Raw genomic sequence first — 23945 nt, 5'->3', positions numbered from 1 at the left:
GCTATGGTGCTGTGCTAGGAAAATGCAAAGGATAGCTTGGGTAAAATTCTTCACCACTGAAAACAGTAATCTGAAATGGTCATCGACAGTTGTTCCTGGATTTTCACCATCATTTGCACTCTAGTAATGGAAGTTGGTGGAGAGTGATGACATGTCCCAGTGTAAATCATCTCTCAGTTCTTTAGGGGGGGGAATGATATGGTTTGGCCAGGTGAGAGTGCTGTGTTGTGTTTCATTTTGTTTGTGGTGAGAACTGTGCATTTAACTTTGTTTCAGCAGAGCTATAAGCAGAGAGTTGAGACAACGAGCACTATGACCACCCCGAGGTCCCAGCCAGAGAGCAAACATCCAAGCAACTGGTGCGTTTGTTACATTTACTTTACTTTAGCACATTCTGGTGCTGTTAAGACGTTTGGAGAACAGCTTGGACAATTCTGGCTTACACCACGCTGTGGGACTTGCTAGTGAACTGACCCTTCCATGTGCAAGGAACAGCCCAGCTGTGGTTACACCTGTGACAAACTCAGGGTTGTTAGGGTGCCTGTCTTACCTGTTGTGTGTGCCGCAGGCCACCCTGCTCCCTTTCCTTTGCTTTCAAAGCTAAATAATAACTTCCCTATCACATTCGAAGGTGTGACAATAGGGATAGTTTTGAGAAGAGTCTTGAAAATGGCTGAGGCTCCACTTCTCTCCTTCATGGCTATTGCATCGAACACTTCTGAGTGAATCACTCTATGCAGAATGCCTCCAGGTATGGATGGTAACTCCCACAGCCTCTCTTAGCATGTGATTTAGAGAGGGAAGGCCAGAGTATAATCTGGACTCTTTCTGCACATGCTAAGGTTTATATAAAGTGTGCCACACTTTTTGTGTTGAATTTATTTACACACACAAACACACACAAAAAAAAATGCTGAATATTCCTCTCCAAGGTAATGCTTAATGTCATATGCACCCAGAATTGGAGGATGAGCATAAGAAAAAGAATAAAGCTGTTATTATAGAAATGTGAACTTCATTACTTATCAATACTGTCCAGAGTCTAGAACAGAGGGGTGTTTAACTCAGATGAAAGTAGGCATAAAATCTGAAGACTGTACGTAGTTAATATAAAGCAAAGCAGGACAGTGGAATCTAATTTAATCTCTGATATTTCTTTAATTTTATTTTTCTCTCTATTTTTAAACTGCAAATGCGTGTAAGCATCCGAAAACTGATTGAAATGCAACTCATGAAAACCTCACATTTATATTCCAAGCAGGCAGTCCACAGGTAGGCAGCTCTAATGTGATTGCCCTGAGGTGAAAGGGCCACCCACAATGTGAAAACCGTAATTTATCTCTGTGCCAGCTCAGTCTTTGCCCTCTCTGCTCAGACTGCCGGCATGGGTGGCAGTGAGCGCCAGCTGGGGTGCCAGTGAGTGAAAAGGGGCACTTGCTCATTGCCAGCTGTAAGCAGGCCTTCTCCCACCCCTCAACAGAGGACACCCTGAGCTCATATTGGTATTGCTGCGTACTGTGAGGGGCCGTGGTCTTGTGGCATTTTATGTGCCATTTTAGCATTAGCGTCTGTTGCCAGTTCTAGTCTGACCTACATTTTGGGTTGAGCTTTGGGATTGGGCTCAAGAACAGCTATCTTGGTGAAGCCCATGATTCCCATATTCAGGGATGTGGAAACAGAAAAAGGCCACCTTTCAATACTGGCGGAAGTCGATTTCTCATCAGCCGTCCTTGGTTAAGGAAGACTCTTAGTCTTAGGTTTAAACTGGGGTTTAGGGCTAAGAAAAGTAAATATATTGGGGCCCAGGTTTTTCCAAGATTGTTGAAGGCTAGGAGAGGTAAGAGGGCAGGAGCTGGCCTTTGCATGTGGTTGGTTTTGTGTCTGGCTTCTGTGCCCTGGAAGATTCTGGTTTCTGTTTGGGCATATGGATTTGTGCTGGGGAAAAGAAGCCTCCATGGCTCAGGGCGTCCCAGGGGGCTTCACAAAGCACAAAACATCAGTTACAACCATGCTGCATATGCCCAAGCTGCAGTCAGAAGGGGTAAAGTCTGCAAAAATATTCACTGCATTATTGTAGCATCCTTCAACGTTTAAACTTTTATTTTATAAAAATTCAGGTTGTCTGACAAACCCTAGTAGATATTGCTAATCAGTGACCCAAACCCAGAACTTTTGTTCTGAAGATATTGGATCTTTCTAGATTTTCATACTGAGCAGTAAACAAAGAGAATGCCCTGGGAAACAAATTGGTTCAGATCAGGTGAGTATATTTCATTCTTCTTTTATGTTTCTTGATATGCTAAAATTCTATGGAATAGAAAATTTCTTCTACATAGAGAGAGGTATCCTTCCATTCCCGAAATGGTTGGGACAGAACATACTGCTCTTCTGAAACCCCCTCCTGGCCCTTTTCTTCCCAAGAAGAAAATTCATCAAAATCAGCCTGGCTCCATGAGCTGTATTAGCTTTGATCAAAGCATATTTTCTGACAGAAAAAAATACTCTTCAGAGTGTTGCTGTGTTAGGTATATGTCTGAGTGTGCATAGACGCATATTAGCTAGGTTTTCAAACTCTTAAGGGGATTAAGAGCTCAAACTCATTGAAATTCAGGAGGAGTGAGACATTTTGCTTCCTTGGAGATGCAGACCCTAGAGATTTAGATCCCCAGGGGATGCAACCAGGGGAACAGACAGCTATTAACTTTGACAAGAGCTCTCCATCACTTTTTCTAGGAAAATACTCTGCAGGAAAATAATGTGTTGTTAGTTCCAGATTGAGGAAGCAGGTGAGGACATTTAGGTGCTATATATGTTTGCTTTTGGGCACAATGGAGGTGCATTCTCTGATTTTATCAGGGTTTAATATTACTGTTGACAGTGGTGGCATGGTTAAATCTGTAACAGGGATTACATCTATATCCGTCTTGTATATGTGTATCCCCACCCACACAATTTTCAGCTTTGGATCCCCATATCATGAATTTAAATGCACTAAAAATACATTTGTTTTTCTTAGTTGCCTGCTGCAGATTTCCCTGAGCTTTACAGGCCACTGCTGAAGTCACATGTTGGTTTGACATGGAGCCTTTGCAAACACTGCCTTACAAGAATGGTCTTACAGAGTCACTCCAAAGGTCTGGTCTTGTACAAAACAGTTAGGAAAAGATCAAGATGACAAAGAGCCTTCCCCTGGTTTAACTTCTGAGCTTGTGGCAGGTGGTAATTTAGTGCCTTACCGAGCCAGAGTTTGCATCTGTATCATCACGTTTGCCTAGTCACTGATGAACCTAATCTTCATTAATTCATCTAATCCATTTTGGAGCCTTTTTAGACTTTACTCTCTGTACCATTCTCTGGCAAGTTCCACAACGGATGGTGAGTTTTGTCAATATTGTGCACAAGAGTTTTACTTCTACCCTTCTGGGAGCCTTACAGTTGGTTTGTTCTGCAGGCAGAGGTGTCCTTCCAGCAGCACCATAGGTCCTGGGGAATGTGAAGGTGCAGAAATGCCCTGTCCACAGCATGGGAGCATCACAGCACTGCATCTCCAGCAAAGATGGCCTCCTCCATCATTCACTCTCCCTCCATCATTCCAAGCTCCACCCTGCAGTTGCAGCAGCTGGTGGGTAAGGTACACTATAAATATGCGGCAGGATCTAACTGACAGCTCCCTCTGGAGGAAAAATATATAGAAACTGCCCAGCCTGTCCCTCCCCTCTGTGTGTGGTGAAAGCTAGCTCAGGAGCACCGCCCACCTGGCAGTGGAGGGCAATAAAGAACACTTTGACTGATTAGTTTCTTAGACATTTCTTTCACTAAGGCTGTTAGTTAAAGAACAGAAAATTCCATCAACACATCCTTAAAGGGCAAGTGCTTTGCCTCAGGTCAAGTTTAAACAACTAAGCCACTATGTAAACAGCTCCTTGATTGGAAGCTAAATATTACCACATGTAAAGTTCCTTTGAAGCAGCCAAAAGCTTTGCCTGTGAACAACTTCCCAGAGTGGCTATTAACCCTATAATTCGTTGGATGATACGTATTACCTTTTACCTGCAGAAAATCAAAACAAGCAATTGAAAAAGCTACTTTGTTAAATTTTTTTCCACTGTTGGTGGTTAAATACACATTTCAGTATGTTGGTTAAAAATTGCCTGCTGAATGTAAAAGATGCTTTCAGAAATTCATGCAGTTTAAGAATCAAATGATCAGGCCAGCTCATTAAAAGAACATTTTGACTTCCTTATTTTTAGTATGCAATTTTGTGTATTTTTTGCTATCATAAATGTGATTGTTTCCTTTACAACAGTAACAATCATGTTTGTTGTTTGCTGCTAATGTTAGATTTTCTTCCTTTGTAGCTTCTCAAGATTACCAAAGCTAAAATAAAAAGAAACCTCTTTTAGCTCTCAAAAATAGAGGACTGGCTTAGAGAATTAAAGATAGAGTTCAGAAAGAAAGCAACTTTCTACTTTACCTTCTCTCTGACGTGTGTCTTTGGACAGCACAAATACAGTACTGACAGCAGAACCTATAAGAGTTACACCGATTCCTCTAAATCTTGTCTCAGAAATTAGTCCCACAGCTCCCTGCAAAGTAATTGGTCTAATTAGGTGGTAGGAAGGAGCTTCTTTAAATTCCTCAGAAATTAAGACGTGTCATCCGCTTAACATCTTAGCATCTGTTAGTGCCTCTTGCACATTTCTGCGCTACATCAGTCTGAAGGACGCATTCCTGGACCTTTCAGAGAGAAAAAAAACACACCAAGCCCTTAAGACAGAGAAGAAATTGGCCCTTTCTTCAGTGGGATGAAGCACGTAAGGCATTTCACCCTCTCCTTATTTCTCAGTTTGGTGCACGTTTGCCTGGGTGAGTACAACAATCAATTTGTTAAGTAAAAATACAGGAGGATATAAGCATAACCTTAAGTCCTGTAGTAATCCTTACTGGTGTGGTAATGTTGTCCTGAAATATTTTCCTTGGCAGCTGATCCCTGTGCAAGTGTTACCCTCTGTGTTTATATATTTAGAGTTTTGTTTCAAATGGGCTATTTTGAATCTCTAACAGTCAGTCAGTAGAATGACAACTAATTTGTTGTTTCTTGTCTTTTTTTTAACTTTGCTGTTGTCTGGCAGCAAGTAAGTAATTATTTAATTATGGCTAATTGCTCATGCAGTAGGCATAATTTTAAAACAGAGTGTGCTTAGAATACTGGTTAAGGTACTGAGGCACTGGAAAAGTTTCAGACTTGCATGTGTAGAGTAGGGGAGAGGTGTACAGTGATCGCAAGCTGAGAAGGTTAATTTTGCAAAGAAGCTGTCTGGAACTGATCGGGGTTTTTTAGAGAGGTCCTGCTACTTGTTTTGTTTCCATTGATGTTGTGGGGTTTTTTTCCATATACTCTCTTTCTCTATTTGCTGCTGTATGAATACTGGCACAGTGGCGTGTAGAAGTAATTTTATTAAAAATATCTGTACAGATACAGTTCTGAAAGACCATTGCAGCAACTGGGTATGTTACGCACTCACAGTATTCCCAAAACAGCTCATGTTTACTGAGAGTCAGGTAACAAAGCCAAATAACTGCCACCTACAAAATGCTTTTCTTTGGCTTCTGTTTTGTTTTAATTGCAGTTCAGGCAAATTATGCACCATATTTCTTTGATAATGGAGCCAGAAGCACAAACGGGAACATGGCACTTCTCAGCCTTTCGGAGGACACACCTGTTGGTCAGTATTAAAAATTGCATGTTTAAATTGTGAAGCTGGAGCTGCTTGCTCTTTTGATTAGCAACATATATTTTGTTGTAGGTTCTTGTTATCTGCTGTGGTCTTAGATGTTTTTCTCTCAAGCTTTTAATTAGCCTCAATTTAAAATGACATGTTTGAACTGTAGCTGTAATTTAAAACATGAATTTTAGCTCCCCTTTTCTTGGTCCGCCAATCTATTCACATCATCAGAGCACAGACCTTTGCGGTTAGAAATAAATTCATGGTGGTGAGGGACTTCTTACCAATTCTGTAAATGCTTATGAAGAGAAAGCCTAATTGCTAGTAATTTTAACAGCCCTGGTAAAAGGAAGCTGTACATTGAAAAGTAACAGAGGCATGATTTTCTTTAAGCAGTTATCACATTTTTCATGTTTAAGGTACAAATGGTAGAAAATGTTTCCACATGTAGTGAAAATTGCTTTGTTTAAATAACTGATGTTTTTAAAGTTTTGTTTTGTTTTACTGAAAAATCAAAATTTGATACATTTTTCAGCTTTCAGCATTTTGAGGCAGATTTATTTATGCTTCTTTTAACTGTAGTTGCATTAAGAAAAATTAAATAAGAACAAAAATGTGATTTACAATCAGTATTTTCCATGGGGGAAGAATAATTTCCTAACATTTAAAATATTTTATGTAAAGTATATTACAGCGATGAACACCACCTTTTCTTCAAACATTGCACGGAGATTTTGTTTAGGGTTTGCTCCTGTTTGTCTGTAGCTTTTACAGGCTAAATCAAAAAAGTATTTAACTATTGCAAATTGAATACCAGAGCACGCATTTATTAGCTGCCTCATGCATAGAGGAGAAAGATGGCTGTGTGATGGGGTGCACCCAAAACCCCCGCCTCCCAGGGCTTAGGCAGCTGGGGAAGATGAGAATGAGGAAAGGATTCAGAGGGCACAGCCTCCTCTGGAAGACCGATGCTGCTGCCTTTGCCTCCCTCAACATGACCAGGGTCTCTCACTGCTTTAGGAAGCAGCTGCCTGGTGTTTGCTCAAAGTCTCAATTTCTGGCCCAATGGTGTTAATGACAGCCAAGATCCACACCAGGCGTGCTAGGGGGTGGGAAGAGGGTGATTGGGAAGCAACGATTTCTCCTTTGCCTGGTCAACCAGAGAAGAGGAGGTGGAGAAGGTGGCACATAGTGTAGAAGTGACGCATCTATCTGATGAACTTAAAAAGAGCTTGCTTATGATGTAGCAGGGATTTTCTGTAAGCTCAGTCAAGCTTAAGTGGAAACCTCAGCTGAAGGCCAACAGTAATGTACTGGCACTTGCAGAAGCCAGAGGCAGACCAAGGAGCTGCGATTTTTGCTGTACTTCTGCCTGGATTCACATGGAAACCACACTTGCTCAGCCTTGATGATCTGGACAGCTCTGCTGATTGCTGGAGTAAGATTAGCCAGTGGAATCACTTGTCTAATAGTGTAGATAAGGCTTGCAGTGCCAGATAGCCACAAAATGGGACCCTGACTCAGTTTGGGGTGGTGTTTGCCAACTCCACCACTTAAACTGCAGTCAGTACAACTCACTGGCTTGCCATCAGACTCCCATCCCCTGGTGTGCTGCCAACTTGCAGACATTTGCAGAGCATCAGCCTCTCCCTGCCACCTCTGGGAGCCTCCAGCCACCTGCGTGGGGATGGGGAGGTAAAGATGGCACAGAGCTGCAACAATGTCAAAAATGGCTTTCCTATCAAGACCGTAGCACCAAACAGTCTCTCAGATGACAGCACGCCCTGCAGCAGCAAAGTACAGCAGTAATTTTCTAGCACTGGGACCCAAAGCATCTGATTTGGGTCAGCAGGCAACAAAGAAGAGTGTGCACGCCTTGACAGCAAAACAGCAGTGTGAGGGATCAGAGCCTGTGTTAGCATTCTTTTAACTAGCCTGAGTAAGAATAATAAGAAATATGTGACTGGCTTTTGCATGTGCTTTTGTAACATTAGCAACCAGACTAGGTATGTAGAGGTCCCTGGAGAGTTTATGCATTGTTTGCAGCAGTGATAAAGCTCAAGCCTCTCTGTGTTCAGTGCTGCTGTGCCTCATGCCTGCTAGCTTCATCCAGAATGTGTTTACATGTGTTTACATTGGCTAGCTTGTACTTAAATTTGCTGTATAAATATGCTTTAAAAGACAAGTGAGAAGCAGCTTCTGGCTTAAAGCTCCAAAGGTGCCACCAAAAGTGTTTCTCTGGGGTGAAAGGTTAGGAGATGTTGAGTTTAGGCTTTTGCAGAGGGCCTAGAGAAACCTTCAGAAAGGGTGTAAAAAGCTTATTTTTGAGAAGTCCAAATGTGATAGCTTTGCCATGCAGCTGCCAGTGGTTCTTTGGGCTAATTCCCAGAACACCTTGACTAAAAGCTGTAAGTACTGCAGGGTCCTCTGCTCTGAAAGCACTTTGAGAAGTTCCCTTGGGATGTGGCTGCTCAATGCAAACTGCTGCTGCTACCCACTGCCCACGTCAGCACAGCCACTGCTCAAGATGATTTGGCAGGGAGGCTCCCAGAGGAGGGCACAAATGACACTGGCACTTCGGTGCTAGGTATGCATTCAGCTTTGTGGAGGGCAAGAGGACCAGTGTTTGCATAAGACCACAGTCAGAGCTTCATGCCAGAGCTCAGTGAGGGCTCACACACTGTGCATGCTAAATGGTTACCAGGCTGGCCCTTTTCTGTCACCCCAGTGAGGGGTCTCACATTGCAGAGGCGGCTATTACTCTTCATCCCTCTGCCCCAATCTCCTCCTTCAGAAGAAGGAATCTGGTCTCCTATATCCATGTGCAGTCCCAAACATCCACGCTCCAGCAGTCATCTTTCAGTTTGAGCAGGATGATCAGTGGCTAAACAGGGTAATTAAAACTTCTATATGTTTGATTCTGCATGGCTTCACTCAGGCTTAGGTGCTGCAAAAATGGGCAGGTTGCCATTAGGTCTTCCCTGTGCTTACATAAAATTTGAAGTTGTAGGCAGGATGCTTTTCTTGGCAGCAGCCAGTGTCTGATCTGAGCAATGCCATGAACAGCAGGTTTAATAAACCTCCAGGAATTTTACAGTCTTTGGCCCCACTGAGATTACAAGGAGTTGGCAGTGATGTGCGTTAGTTATATTCTCAGGCATCTGTAGGCAAGGGACATGCAACATTTTGGAGCACTGAAAAGAGACAATGTATTCGAAAGAGCAATTGCAGTGCTGCAGCTGCATGAACGTATCAAATTCAAGAAAACTACATTATCATGCTCATATTATCCTTAACTTGACCTTCTTTTCTCTTGTGCAATTGTGCGTACTTACAGATAGTTGTGATCTACCAAGTTACATACATTGTGACATAAGTTATCATAAAACCAGCAAATACTATTTCTGTGTGAAAGCTTGAAAGTGTCTGCAGATTCCCAGATCCCATTTATTGCTGCAGAGCATGAGACCCCTTGAGGTAAGAAGGGCCAGAACAGCAGTCCCTTCCAGTGCCAGATTTAAGAAGATTGGGAAAAGTTATGAACTGAAATACCAGTTGCAGTCTGGTGTGACTGTTTGTCAGCCACTTAGGTGGGTGAGTAGCTCTTTGCAAAGAGTTGCAATTGCGTGTGTACATACACAATGTATATGCACTTCTAATCAAGGTCTTAGGGCATGTGTGGGATGCTATTTCAGGTTGTTTGTTTCATCTTACCTCATTAATCCCTGTAAACCCTCCTAGTGGGGACAAAGTGGGACTGAGAACAGCTGCAGAGCAAGGGATTGAAGCATACTCAGAAGGCTTAAATTCATTACTTTCTAAAAGCCCAAGCATCATCAGTGCTCTGGAGATCTTTGCATGCCTCTCATCCTCGCATTTTTCCAATCTATTTTTTCCCCATGCCCCCAAATATGCACTCTCCCTCCATTAAAAGCCAGTTTGCAGTGACAGTTCTTCTTTGATCAAAGCTACAGCTGCCAGGTACCTACCACTGGCTAACTGACCACTTCAGGTCCCTCCATCCTTCAAGCTTCCCCTGTCATTCCTGCATGCTCCTGGTCTTGTTTCTTCCCATCATTCACATCTGTCTGTGGAAAGCCCTCTTGTCCTCTCTGGTATCCATTGTTTCTTCTCTGTTTCTGTCACCCTGCTGTTCCCCAAACTGGTAAGAGTCCCTGCTAATGTGTTTCCTGGTCAGTCCTTCAGTGCTCAGTGATCCCACCCTGGCATTCTGCCATCTCTCTGTATTTCTGTATTTCATCCAGCACAGACATAGTACTTGAACCCGCAAGGAATTTTTTCTGCCCACAATTTATTTCCAGCCCTCCTTGTCACAAAAAATATCTGAGTGAAAGAATGTGCTTCTCTTTTAAATTTTAATTCCTTTCTGACTAGAATGGACACAGACATGGACAGTTTAGTCCAAATTGTGTCTTGGAATCTAGAGACCCACCAAGACCTCACATTCAGATGACTCCAGAAAGGCTAAATTGTTTAAAGGTGCAAAAATATTCAACTTCTTGCAGAAACTAAACTCTTCCCCCTGGGAAAGCTAGGAGCTACCAGAACAAAACTGTTAAACACAGCCTGCCTTCTGCATCACTGAAGCAGAGCTAACGCAGTGCAGAATGGAGCCCCCCTGCAAAGCAGCGCACTGCACAGAGAGGCACTGAGGGCTCGCAGGTGCTACAGCCTTCACTTTTGGTTTTATGCTTCTAACAGAAACTGCAGATACATCAGAAAATTGCCCTCAGATGGCTTCTCCTTGGAGTTGGTTGCTGTGGGTGCCGTGGGGACACGCTGTTGCTGTCCATGGGGTGGTGTTTCGGGCCCCATGCTGAGCACTTACCACTGAAACCTGCCTCTCCCCACCAGAGGGGCTTGCAGCTTCAGGGCCTGTTTCAGCTGCTGCTGTAGCAGCCATGGCTTTTGGGCTGCCAGCCCTGGCCATGTCTCCACTTTGCCAGCCAGCGTGGTGTGCTGGGGTGCAGGGAGGGAGCAGGAGCTGTTCGGGCTTGCTCAGGAAGGCGCAGTAGCTGGCGGTGAATGGGAAGGAGCCACTTCTGAGGTAGTCTTGGTGTATGGTCCACATCCTCCAGGAGCCTGAGCTCCCCTGTGCTTGCAGTGTAAATCAGCCATCTGTAGGCTGTGTGTTAACTGTCCGTCACCTTTCGTGGTGGGGAAAACGGGCATTTGGCTGGGACAGGTGGAGAGCAGGCGCATAACCCCAGGCGAGATGATATTTGCTGTGACACTGGGGAGAGAGGTGTCCTGTCCTGAGAGCATGGCCATGGATGTCCCTCTCAGCATCTTGTTAACAGATGTCAGCTGTGTTGGCAAAGGATAACAGGGGGACTGAGCTGAGTTCAAAATGTGCTTGGCTTGTTTAGCTTGGCAGGGAGGGAATTTGATTGCTGAGTGTCACATAGCAGAGAGGGAGAGCGTGTCTTCAGTGAGAGGGCAAAACCAGCCCCAGAGCACATGGACAGAGGCTGGCCATGAATAAATTTAAGTCAGAAATGAAGTAAAATGGAGCAATGGCATCATGGGACAGCCATTCAGCCCGAGTAGCAGGAGCAAAGAGCAAATGACTTTTAAGATGGAAAAGGCAAATGGAGTGAAAGCCTGGTGTTGGCTCCTGGGAAGCAGCCATAGCAGAGAGCACTGTGCAGCTCCCTGGGATTTCTCTGTCCCAGCCTGCTGCACCATTCCCTAAGTACTCGGAGCATCGAAGCTCTTCCGACTGGGGCCCTGACACAGCATCTGCAATATCTCTGGGTAGAGAATCTGCCATATCTCTGGGTAGAGAGTATCTTTCTGACAGGGAGAGGCTGTTCACTTGGTACTCACTGATAAGATTTTAGCTGTTTTTGTCATTTATTTCCTTTCCAGCAGCACACTGAGAGGAGATTTTTAATTGGCATTAACATTGTGCTGAGATGTGTTCCCAGGGTGTTAACGATATGGAGAGTATTGTGCAGTGAAATTACAATTCAGACAAAATTAGGAATTATAATGAGCTAGAAAAGAAATTTTGATCCACAATCCATTTTAAAAGGCACACAAGTGTCCTGTATTATGAAAAATGAAGGAAGTGTCAGCTTTAGCTCAACATGACCCGACAATGTGCACTCACAGCCCAGAAAGCCAACCATCTCCTGGGCTGCATCAAGAAAAGTGTGGCCAGCAGGTCGACGGAGGAGATTCTCCCCCTCTACTCTGCTCTTGTGAGACCCCACCTGCAGTGCTGTGTCCAGTTCTGGGGCTTCCAACATAAGGAGGGCAGGAAACTGCTCAAGTGGGTCCAGAGGAGGCCACAAAGATGATCGGGGACTGGACCACCTCCTTTATGAGGACAGGCTGAGAGAGTTGGGGTTGTGCAGCCTGGAGAAGAGAAGGCTCTGGGGAGACCTTATAGCTGCCTTCCAGTACTTAAAGGGGGCTACAGGAAAGCTGGGGAGGGACCCTATCAGGGAGTGTAGGGATAGGACAAGGGGTAATGGTTTTAAACTGAAAGAGGGTAGATTTAGAATAGATATGAGGAAGAAGTTCCTCACTGTGAGAGTGGTGAGATGCTGGAACAGGTTGCCCAGAGAAGCTGTGGCTGCCCCCTCCCTGGCAGTGTTCGAGGCCAGGTTGGACGGGGCTTTGAGCAACCTGGTCTAGTGGAAGGTGTCCCTGCCCATGGCAGGGGGTTGGGACTAGATGGTCTTTAAGGTCCCTTCCAACCCAAACCATTCTGTGATTCTATGATTAGCTAGGAAGCAAACAGTTCAGTGTGAAGATCAATTATATCCCTCATTAATTGCTCAGAAATCTCAGTAATCTCAGTCTGTACCAATATCACATTTAGCAGCAAGAAAATTCCTGTTTTCATTATAAGAAAATTCCTAGAAAATGTAGGAGATAAAATTGTGAGACTGAAAGAATGAGCCCAGGTTCAAATGTATTCACCTAAACCTTCATAGTCTATTATTCTCTAGCACATGCCCTGTGATCCCTGAGGAGTGGTTTGTGTTGGTAGTTTAGGGCAGCCCCACTAACAGCACTAGACCTTGTGCCTGGTTGTTGCCCGCAGGCTCCAAGAGACCCCAGACGTATGTTGGGGTGTCCATCGTGTTTCTCCACTGCACAGGCAGTGCTGCAGTAGCTGCTGCAGACATATGCATGAGCTAAAAACAGGCAGGACAGCCAGTGGTATATAAAGTGGAAGGGACAGGAAAAGTGAAGAAGAAGGGCAGAAAAACAATTAAAGAAGTAAAAACTTCTAATGACTGAAAAAGGATGAAGAAAAGCACTGTATTGGTAATGATGTCAGTGAAGTGCTGACAATTGACACCTAAATTCCCCATTTGGCCCCCAGCTGTGATAGTAAGACAAAGCTTTTGAAAACCAAGAATAAATGCAGTCAGTGCTGGTGCTGCAGAACCTTCAATAGTCTTGAAATTTCTATCTCTTATGTAGACAGCTATATCAAGAGGTAGGTGTCGTTTCAGGACACTATTTTATATCAGCCCCAGTTTATTCCTCTCCTTGCATTTCTTTGTTCTTACACAGTTCAGTTGTTACAGAGAAGGGTCTCATCATACTGCTCATTGTCTTTTCCTAATAATTTTTTTGGATCTCAGTTACAGATATGTCGTTATTTTCTACTCTGTTTTGTGAGAAAAGTCCAAGAAAAATGTGGAAGTGTTTTGTAGTTTTGTGAACCTGTTTTGCAAATCTTGATTATTTGTTGGCTGTCTGAGCCAGCTTGTAACAGGGTCTGTTGTTTGTGCTCCTGTGGGCCCACTGGTTTTTGCACTGTGAACAAAGTTGCCAAGTATTGCCCTGGTAATTATCATAAGTTGATTATCATAATGATAATCATAAATGAGCACAGCTCCCACATGGCTTGGCACAATCTCTTGTTATGTAAAGTAGACAGCCATGTTTTCTAAATGTCACCACTGATGCCTGGACATTGCATGTCCATTAAGCCCACTGATCTGTTTGCTTCACACTTCGCATGCCAAGGAATAAGCAAATGAGGAGCAAAAGGTTGCATTGCAAATCTGAGGAAACATTGGAGAAGCTGATCTGTCAGTGCTGTGGGCAGGACCTCAACCAAAGCTCTAAAGTTAAACAGAAGCTTATGGTCAGTGAAAAACTTCACTGCCACTGCAGAGAGGAGATGAGAAAAAGATTATGACTTTTGAGTACAGAATTAAAAATCTCTCAGACTTGGGGCCAGAGTAGTTTAAAACTGGAGTCTTCTGGGTTCCCTTTAACAGTGTTCTTTCTTAACTTTATGCTAACTTTCTTAGCAGGGATCCTCCCATCACATCTTTGTTTCCCATGCACAAGCAAGACTCAGTACTAATCAGTGAGTCACTTGGCTACAGTATTTCAAGTGCAGAGAACTTTGTTAGATGTAAAGCAGAGTTTGTGTTCCAAACTTCTGTAACTTGAATATCTCAGTTAACTTACCCAGGGCACAGCAGATTGGAAGGAAACAACAACAGTGTTTTTATACTTCAGGCTCAGTTAACTGATAGATGTAAAGTGCTTGAAGTTATTTGGATGAAGATATTAATGCACAGTAGAATGCAGGTTTAAAAATATAATACTAATAAACCCTCACCATGTTTTGAAAACATGGGTTGTATAACTCCCCCAGGGAGTATCACTTCTGGTAAACAAAGTCAGTTTACTGGAAAAAGTGGCATCAACTTCTCAAATGATTAAAATTAGAAATAACAATCTCTCTTTCCCCAACTTGTGAAAGAAATACATTGATGAGTTTAGAGAATTTATTCATTGGTATGAGCATGAGTGGGTGTGTCAAGAATTAAATGAGAGGGAGCTAATGAGGGGGAGTGAAGTGAGAAAGAAGGCTTTTGCATCTATTAGTTCTGAAAGTGGAAAAGTCTGCAAATGTCCTTACATCTCCTCAGCTTCAGAGCCTGGGTCCAGTCCTGTGGGAGCACTGCCTTCAGCTGCCGCATCCTCTGCCTGCTAGTTTGCAATGTCATTGTTCCACAGAGCAGAGGTGTGTGAGGGCCTTTTGCTACTGCTGAGATTGTCACTTAGTCATACAACAGCATCGCTTCTGACTCACCTGGCCTGAGAGTTAGTCAAGAGCTTGACCTGTCTACTTATCTGTATTTCCCAATAAGTGGGTTTAATTTACAAAAGCTATGTCTGACACAGGGCAGCTAAGTTCCTAAGGAACAGACCAGTGAAATACTCACTGGTTGAAGTAACCACAGGGAAATGCTGTTGAATTTTCAGGTACCCATGTGTACACTCTGAATGGAACTGATCCAGAAGGAGATCCCGTGACATATGGCCTGGCCTATGAAACTGGATCAAGACGCTACTTTTCTGTTGACAAGAACCTTGGAAATGTTACACTGATCGAGGAGCTGGACAGAGAGGTACAGTGAAATGCATCACTCCATGTGTTCGTGGAATTTCCTTCAGTTTAATTTGATCTGTGTCTTTGAGGGACAATGCCAACGTATTTGACACTGCTATCAAAGTTTTTGACTGCTGTCTGCCCAGATTTTGCCAAAAGAGAAGTTTACTCTTTCCCTCACCCTGAACCCCGTCAAGAGTTTAGGGGCAGTTACAGTCCTCTAATCTTCAAACAGGGGATTCTCCTGTAATTAGGAGGAAGCAGAGATTTGTGTAAGCTGTGTTCCAGGACACTTCTCTAGTTACATCACAGTCCTTTAGACCATGTAACCACGGGGGTAAAGATGTTCCCAGCAATAGTGGCCTAAACACAGCCTTATTCTGTGAACACAGGCATTGAACCCTTCATGTCTTCTTTGCAGGGAAGGGCACACAGTACTTAGTAAACCCTTCAAAATATTGTATACTGAGACAGAAGAATTTTGAACCAATTGTGTCTTTTTAGGGAGTGTTTCTTGAAAAAGTTGATTTTCACTAGCATTTTGCAGGACAACAGGGATTCTCAGACCAACCATCTCTTGACAGTAGCCACAGAAAGTCCAAGGAGCCCTGCAGCTGGACCATCTGAGCAGTCTTCCTAGTCTCTGCTGTGATTGCTTTGTGGTATTAGTTGTTACTTTCATCTACCTGCTGAGACACATTTAAATCTGCAGTCCCTTTTCCAATCAGGGCAAACACCATCTCTCTAACAAAGGAATATTCTTGGTTTACAGAAGGAAGACGAAATTGAAGTTATTGTCAGTATTTCAGATGGCCTGAGTACAGTAAGTATTAATTATGCTGCAGCTTGTCAAACTGTCTGTCCCCACATACCTCCTCCTATTAAATTACCTTACAGGCTCTATCTCTTTTTATCAGAAAACATAATCTCATTAGAGTCTTACCTCCTCTTTCAAGAGCCACTGAACTCCCAGTAACTCAAGTCTCACTCCAGCTCCTTGCTCAGCTATTTGAGGATAATTACAACGTAGTGTGAGCTGAAAGACTGACTTAGTGGCCTGCAGAATTACAGCAGTTTCCTGTGAAGTTTCACTGTCAGCTCAGTAGGATTCATACCTAAGGAAGATCTAAGGCTTTTTGGAGAAATGCATGACATTATAGGAACTAGTGTTGGACACCCAAGAGCTGACTGTCCCTCCACCCCTGCAATGTTTCTCTAGCATGACATCAAGAAGATTTGCTTAGGCTAAGGTGTTGGGGGTTTTCTTGTCTGCTGCTGAATAAAGCTTTGATCATGCCTAATCATTAAGGACTGTCCTGGTTTCAGCTGGGATAGAGTTAATTTTCTTCCTAGTAGCTGGTGCAGTGCTGTGTTTTGGATTTAGTGTGAGAATAATGTTGATAACATGCTGGTGTTTTAGTTGTTGCTAAGCGGTGCTTATCCTAAATTAAGGACTTTCCAGTTTCCCATGCTCTGCCAGTAAGCAGGTGCACAAGAAGCTGTGAGGGAGCATGGCCAGGACAGCTGACCCAAACTAGCCCAAGGGATATTCCATACTGTAGAACATCATGATCAGTACATAAACTGGGGAGAGTTGGCTGGGGAGCTGATCGCTGCTCGGGCATTGGTCAGTGGGTGGTGAGCAATTGCAATGTGCATCACTTGTCTTTTCTTGGGTTTTATTTCTCTCTCTCTTTGTTACATTCCTTTTCTTTACAATTATTATTATATTTTATTATTGTTGTTATTTTTATATTTTATGTTTAATTTTATATTTATTCTTTATTTTAGTTATTAAACTAATCTTGTCTCAACCCAAAAGTTTTACTTTTTTTCAATTGTCCTCCCCATCCCACTAGAAGAGGGGAGGAGTGAGCAAGTGGCTGTGTGGTGCTTAGTTGCCAGCTGGAGTTAAACCATGGCAAAGACTTATCTGAGGCATTGCACAAGCATCCAATCCTAGTTCTACAAATTCTCTTTGCATTTTCAGTTTACGGATATCAGAGTTTTTCTTTTTTTCAATTGTCCTTAAACATCACAGTCAGGACATTAGTCTGCCATTGAGAGGACCTGGACTTCATCACTGGAGGTACCACAAAAGTGTGACCCTCTTACTGTCCAAAGACTGGATAATGCTAGAGCTCCTCCCCATCTCAGACAACTTAACTGAGATTACTACAACAAAAGTTTGGGAGGTGCCAGCATCCTACAGGCACAACTTCTCTGGCAACTTCTGTAAATAGGAAATAATGGGATCACATCCACATGTCCACTTGCAAACAACTGGGAGATTTTGTTGGTCAAGTATGTTTGCTTCTGTATTTTTAGAAAGAGAAAACACGTTTTGTTCAAGATGGATTATTACATATCAGTAGCATGTATTTATACATGCAAATTATGCATGCTATTAGCCTAGTATCATGATGTCAGACGAGGCATTAATGAATGCTCTTGGCTGTCAGGTACCAACTTTTACAGTCTTTTATGTATTCTCATAAAATAATCATAGTATCTTGAATGCCATAAAGAAGAAGGAAGACTTTTCAATATTAGCCCCAATCTGTAATTTATGATGTACTCTCAGATTCCTTATTTAGTTTGGAGACATCTGGGTGTTCTCCAAAACACAAATTCTTCTCTATTATGGGATTTTCTGTATTTTCTTTTAAGTGCTCAGTTTTGGGTACATTCTATTACAACATAATTTTTCATTGCCTTTGACTGCACCTTAGTAGGCAAATGAACAGGTACATGTCAAAAATCAGCTTGAGTCATAATATATTCTTCATATTCTATTCCAGGTTTCTGAAAAAGTCAGGATCCTTGTAATGGATGCTAATGATGAGAGTCCAGAGTTCATCAATACACCTTACATAGTCCAAGTCCCAGAGGTTTGTGAAGTCCCTTTGCATACTGGAAGTATATTTCAGTGGGATGTAAAGAGGAGCTAGTATGTTTCTGGTAAAATAACAAGATGTATGAAACTAACTTGCATTCTTTTGTTTTAGGGTTTGGGTGCTTATTTAGGGAATAAGTACTTAAGATGTGCTATTTTGTGGGTAAGCTCCAAGATATGAGTCATTGGGAGTTTTTAGAATTGACTTCTGTGGGAATAAGATGTGCTCTGTTTTAGCTGAGATTTCCTGTCATTTTTATTCCAAACAGTGTTTCTTCTTTCTTGTTCTTCTCCAGTTTCCTCCATTTTTAATCTCTTCCCTCTTTTCTTTCTGCTCTTCGCTTCCCTCAATATGTTTATATTTGTTCTGTCATCACTCTCTTCTCTGCATCCTTGCATGCTCATTTTTAATTTCTTCTAACTCACTTGGTTTTCCACTTCTGTGTGACTCTGGTAACTCTTTCTGGTCACAGAACACTCCCTCCGGCAGCAGTATCTTTAAGATTGAGGCAGTGGACAAAGACACGGGTTCTGGAGGAAGTATCACTTACTTCTTGCAGGTGAGGTATTACCTGTACCTTCAAAAATAATCTCTCATTTACTGAGATCTCAGAAATCAGGCTAGAAAAATATGTTGAGGATTGAGCCTGCTACTAGTGTCTATAGGACTGGTTTTATACCATGCACAAGAAAACAAGCATTGACAAAACAGATACTGTCCAATTGCAAGCAGTCAAGTGCAGTCCAGCAGGCAGAAAGAGGAGCTGGAGTTGCCACTGTCACTCCTATGCTTGCCAGCAGGACTCCTCATGGCAGGGCCTTTTTTTGGAGTTATGGGGCGAGCAAGTCTAATTTGTAATCTTGCATGTATATGGGATTTCTAAAGCATGAAATAGCTTTCTTCAGAAAGCAAAATGCAGTGGAAACCCAAATGTGCACTTATAGTACAGCAGACTGGTACATAATTGAGACCTGGATCACAGTGTGAAATATGAGGTACTATGTCTTCTCACTGAGAAAGCTGTGCCTGCTTGAAACCAGCCTTTTAGTTATTGCCCACTGGTGAAGAACAGAAAGGGCTCCTTATTTAAAACTGACTTTCTGTATCACAGACATGATGCCAAAATGGCAACTTTTTGCATTATATCCTTCAAATTCCTTCTTCCTACAAGCAGCTTCATCCAGATTAGCTGCAGTTCCCCTTATTCAAGAGGCAACAGGAAAAAAAAAAAAAACAAACAACAAAACCAAAGGCAATTTGTTGCAATATTTACTTTGGGTACAAACATGGAAACAACTTGGAAGATATTTACATAGCACTAAAGCTAATCCTGTTAAGAGCTTGGGCATACTGTGAAAGAACACCTTGAGTGCCTTGTTGAAATTTAGTTTTGATTTCACCAATTATGATCCATTTAAAATATAATATGTGCAGGATTCAATTTTGCACGGGGCTTTTTCCGGTAAGCTGATAGACTATGAAGCCAAGGAAGAGCAATTTCAAACTTCTATGTCTAACTGATACATTTGTGTGGCAAAACGATACTAAATATGTGTATTTGTTGAAAAACTGTTGCCATGTCTTTTGACGCAGTCTCTGGGAATTATCAAGTTGCACAGAAAAAAGCCTCTCCAAAAGTCTGATGTAGGCAGGTGGTGACATCTACTGTAAAGGCCAAGATTATCTGACAGTGACCATTGTGTATGGATACCCAAATGGAGGTGTGTTTATAGATAACTCCAGTCCAGAAGAATGGAGGGAGACATATTTTAGGCCCTTTTGGAAATCAGATGTCTTTTAGATTTTATTTGTATATTGCAAAAATCACCAAAACATCACTCTATTGACAATAATCTATGCATGCAAACTTCCTGGTTTTTTTTAAGCCAGTAGAACTTTGAAACACTGAGGGATAACACCTTTTTTCATCTTCCTTTTCCCCTCATCTTTTTTTCAGTTAAGCCTTGTTACCTCATTCCATGCAATGAACTGTGTTAACCAACATTTAAGATTTCACAACAAAATATGGAAAGATTTAAAAAATCTACATTGCAGGTAACTGATATATTCTGAATAATGAGAGGCTCGTGGTTGGTTCATGAATTGTTCATAAACACACAGAGGTGAAATTCATCAAATACATTATTCACCCAAACTGTATCATTATTTCAGTCTTTTCCCTTAGCAGATGAAATAAAAGATGAATCCCTATGGCAATCTTATTTCCATACCTGTAATCTCTCACTGTTTCTTCTTTTCTTTTCTTCTAGAACATCCATGCTAATAAGTTTACAATAGACCGTCACAGTGGTGTTCTGCGCATCAAAACAGGGGTCACCCTGGACTATGAGAAATCAAGAACACATTTTGTCGTTATTGTAGCCAAGGTATAAAGCTTTTATCTGAAACTAGAGGAGGTGGGGGGTTGTATTTGAGTAGGACTGATTAGTTCAAATACAAGTGTGACTTAAAGGGTTGCTGAAACATGAAGCATAACATTGAGGCAGCAGAGTCACTCCCTCTGTAACATCTGGAGGTGAGGGGGGGGTAACATGGAAAAGTGAGGGAGGAAAGGTGACCAGTGTCTGCTGCTGAACAACATCTGGAGACATTTGGGAGTGGATTTCCCCCATTTTGCTCAGGCCCCAGTGCCAGGATAGTGAGCCCCACTGCAGAAAGTCACCTGTGTGTTTTGAGAGTCACCTAGAAGTGAAAGGTTGGTGTATGCAGCCTCAGCTTCAAGAAAGCATCAGCCTTTGGGCAAATGCAAGTGCTTAGGGCTCCCTTGTGCTGCCCAGGGCATGGTCCTACCCCAACAAGGGCAAAGCCCTGGCAGGCAGGCGATGTGGGTCGCAATCATTAGCCACAGTAATACACAGGGTACAGCTGGACCCAGTGCAGCACAAGTGACAGACTTTTTTTCTGGAAATACTTGTGGAAGTGCTGCCTTGTGGCAGGAGCTTTTTCAAATCCTGCAAATATTGGTGCACATCCCTTCTTGCCACTGTCATTCTCAGCAGTGCTGTGCCTGTGGCACAGCTGAGGATTCATTAGGCATTAAAAGTTTATGGATGCTGAAGTAAAGTCTCTCAGGATCCTGTGGGGACCTGTCGCACAGACAGACTCGCATGGGTGGAAAGAGGACAATTTTGCTGTTACTTATGGGGACTAAAAAGACAATTTTGCTGTTATTTATGGGGACTTTGAGTTTCTTGTGTTTTATGAAAAACGTACGGATCTTTTTATGTATTTATTTAGCCAGGGTTCATTTGAGGAGAAGTAACAAGATTTGGTTTAAATGCTGCCTTTGGGGCAGTAAGGAGGGAAAAAATTAGCATATCTTTTCCAAAAAGTGGAATTTTTAGAATTGATACAGCAGACATGCTGAACAATTCACACTCTTATACACCAGCATGACTACTGACCTCCAGCTGGTGCTCTGAGACTGAGGGTGTTAAAAGCTTCTGAAATTGCGAGTCATCTTTCTAATTGGCTCTGCTGTATCAGTAGCACAGAGTTGATTGTAGTCAAGTCCCCAGAGACTGTTTATACACTGTGGCTATCTAACAGTTTTCGGCTGCACAGCTCCTCCGTGCTTTGACTTTATCATGTAAGAGTCCCTAGGAGACTTTGTGTGCACTGTTTAATTTCCCCTTAGAAACGCACTACCTTGCTATTGAACATTGTCTTGTGTTTATGACAAGACTATACGTGGGATGAAAATCTGCAGACCTCAGTCACTAACTTTTTGCATCAGTTTCTAGCATTCCTTTTTCCCAAAAAAAACCCTTGAATTCCCTGTCCCCGTGTTGTTGATAAAAGGTAATGTATGACTGCATATATTAGCACAACCACTTTTAATATAAGAAATTACTTCTGAAACACTGCAAGCCATCTTCCTAATCAGAGAGGAAGCAGGAGAAATGGAAAAAAGAAGGGAATAGGGCAGCAGAGATTAATATGTGTATTGAGAGAGAAGGGATTCCTGGGACTGTGCTTCTGGAGGCTCATGAGGTGCATGCAATGCCATAAGCTGATTTGCAGACATATTTCAGCAGAGGGATCTGATGATGACTTCTCTTCTAGGATGGTGGTGGGAAGCTCAGGGGAGACAACAAAGTGTTTTCAGCCACAACAACAGTTACTGTTAATGTGGAGGATGTTCAGGACACTCCTCCTATGTTCATCGGGACTCCCTACTATGGATATGTCTATGAGGATACACTCGCAGTAAGTGCTGGTTTTCGTCAATAGGCAAACAAGTGCAATCTTTCACATCTCAGTTAAGATAGCCCTACGGTTTCTAGCACAGGCTTTACTGGAAACTCAGACCTAAACTCTGATTTGACTCCTAGGTGAAATGAACTGACCAAATCTCAGACTTGTTCTTATTTGCATCCATTGCAAATTTGCCATGCAAGGCTTCCTGTTGCTGTCATTAAAGTCAAAAAGGATTCTGCCCATTTATGTTGGTCTAAGCCCAGACAGTGATGAAGACCTCTTCCATAGCTGAGACCTGCAGAGACCTGAAGGCTTAAACAGGTTGCCAGTTACCTCACCTAAACACATCATGCTAGAAGCCTTTGTGTGTTTGTGTGCTGTGTGTCTCACGGTGCTTTTATTTCCTAGCTGATCAGTCTGGTACCAACAGCTGGTTGTGCAAGGTGTGGGAAGAATTTATGCTCAAATGCTCTAGGCTCTTTGTGCTGTCCCATGGACATCACCTGGGGAGAAGCAATCCTGACAGCCATAAAATGCAGGATACTTTCTGCTCAGTGATGGCTAGATAGGAAGCATGGGCCAAGAAGTCCTCCCAGGCTTAAAATTCACCAGATTATCAAGCAAGCAGGGACATGCTTAGGAGGACCCACTTACAAGTGGGGACACTGCATTTGTCGGCAAGTGTCTGCTGCTGGATACCACTTTGTATCTATCACGAACAGAGAATACAAGGAGTACGCTGAGCTCCTGGATGTGCCATCACCTCAGAAATGCCTGATGTCAGATTTGCTTAAAAAGGAGTATACATCTTAGCAAATTAGTTTATTATATCCACCATAATACTTTCAGCCACATTATTATTATTCTTGAAGCTGCAAACTAACGAATTTTCTCTGTATCTAAGCAGTGTCATGATATTGTGTATGGATAAGCTTTCACCCTGATTCATAAGATTTAATTAAAATTTTCTTCATACATAGGACAAGAAACGGTATCTACTTATGAAATTACCCAATGTTAGACTATTGATCTCTTTGGCAGTGTGATTGCACACTGTCACCTGATCTTCCCTTGAGTTTCAGGAAAGATCGTGTCTTTACTTTCTGTCTAGAACTTCAATGTACACTGCAGCCCTTGCATGACTGTATATCGCAGTTCAGTGCAAAGGCTGTTACATTTCAGCAGGGCAGAGAAGTAATGCTTGTGTACTTTGCAGATGTTTGGAATGAATATTATGTATATTGATTTATTCTGCATAGTTATGTATAGATCTTTAAATAACTATCAGGTGCACACAGGAGTTAGTGTTTACTATGGAAATGAGAGTCAATAAAAATGTTAATTACATCCAGCTTGAGCTCATAACTTACACCATTATGATATTATGATGATGGAAGCACGAATCAGTCCTTCCCAGTGTGGGTTTTGCTATTAGAATGAACTCCACAGAGAGAGACACGCTAGCTGCTTTTAGCGTTGTTTACACTTTTGGTGTTAATTTTGTAAACTTACTTCTTTTCTCCTTGGTGGAGTTGTCAGGATTTACAAGTACTTTGTCACCTTCAAGGGGCCTGCACTGCATTTCACCCAGTAGGCAGATTTTATTGCAGCTTCCAGCATAAATGATAATACGTACAGTTCTGTATTTCCAGTTGCTCTAGCAGAACCTTGCTCTTTGAAAAATTCACTCAAGGGTTGTCA

General features: G+C 42.5%; 1 protein-coding gene across 2 annotated transcripts in view; it reads left to right on the top strand.

The window, feature by feature from the left end:
• The first annotated feature begins 3466 nt into the window (after positions 1-3466).
• CDHR1 (cadherin related family member 1) overlaps positions 3467-23945 on the top strand; it is a 49620-nt gene continuing 29141 nt past the window's right edge. The window contains exons 1-9 of one of the 2 annotated variants that reach the window (XM_074874475.1): positions 3467-3622; positions 4745-4866; positions 5631-5726; positions 15000-15145; positions 15899-15949; positions 17928-18017; positions 18496-18582; positions 20294-20410; positions 22110-22253. In XM_074874475.1, the coding sequence (XP_074730576.1) occupies positions 4806-4866; positions 5631-5726; positions 15000-15145; positions 15899-15949; positions 17928-18017; positions 18496-18582; positions 20294-20410; positions 22110-22253 (792 nt within the window). In that variant the 5' untranslated portion in view covers positions 3467-3622; positions 4745-4805. Of the gene's footprint in view, positions 3623-4715; positions 4867-5630; positions 5727-14999; positions 15146-15898; positions 15950-17927; positions 18018-18495; positions 18583-20293; positions 20411-22109; positions 22254-23945 lie in introns of those variants that run through there. The other variant, XM_074874476.1, reaches the window with a different exon arrangement.

This window comes from Strix uralensis, chromosome 7 (assembly GCF_047716275.1).
Source record: "Strix uralensis isolate ZFMK-TIS-50842 chromosome 7, bStrUra1, whole genome shotgun sequence".
NCBI classification, from domain to species: domain Eukaryota; kingdom Metazoa; phylum Chordata; class Aves; order Strigiformes; family Strigidae; genus Strix; species Strix uralensis.
The sequence above is the reverse complement of the archived record's forward strand: the minus strand, read 5'-3'. Positions and strand labels throughout refer to the sequence as shown.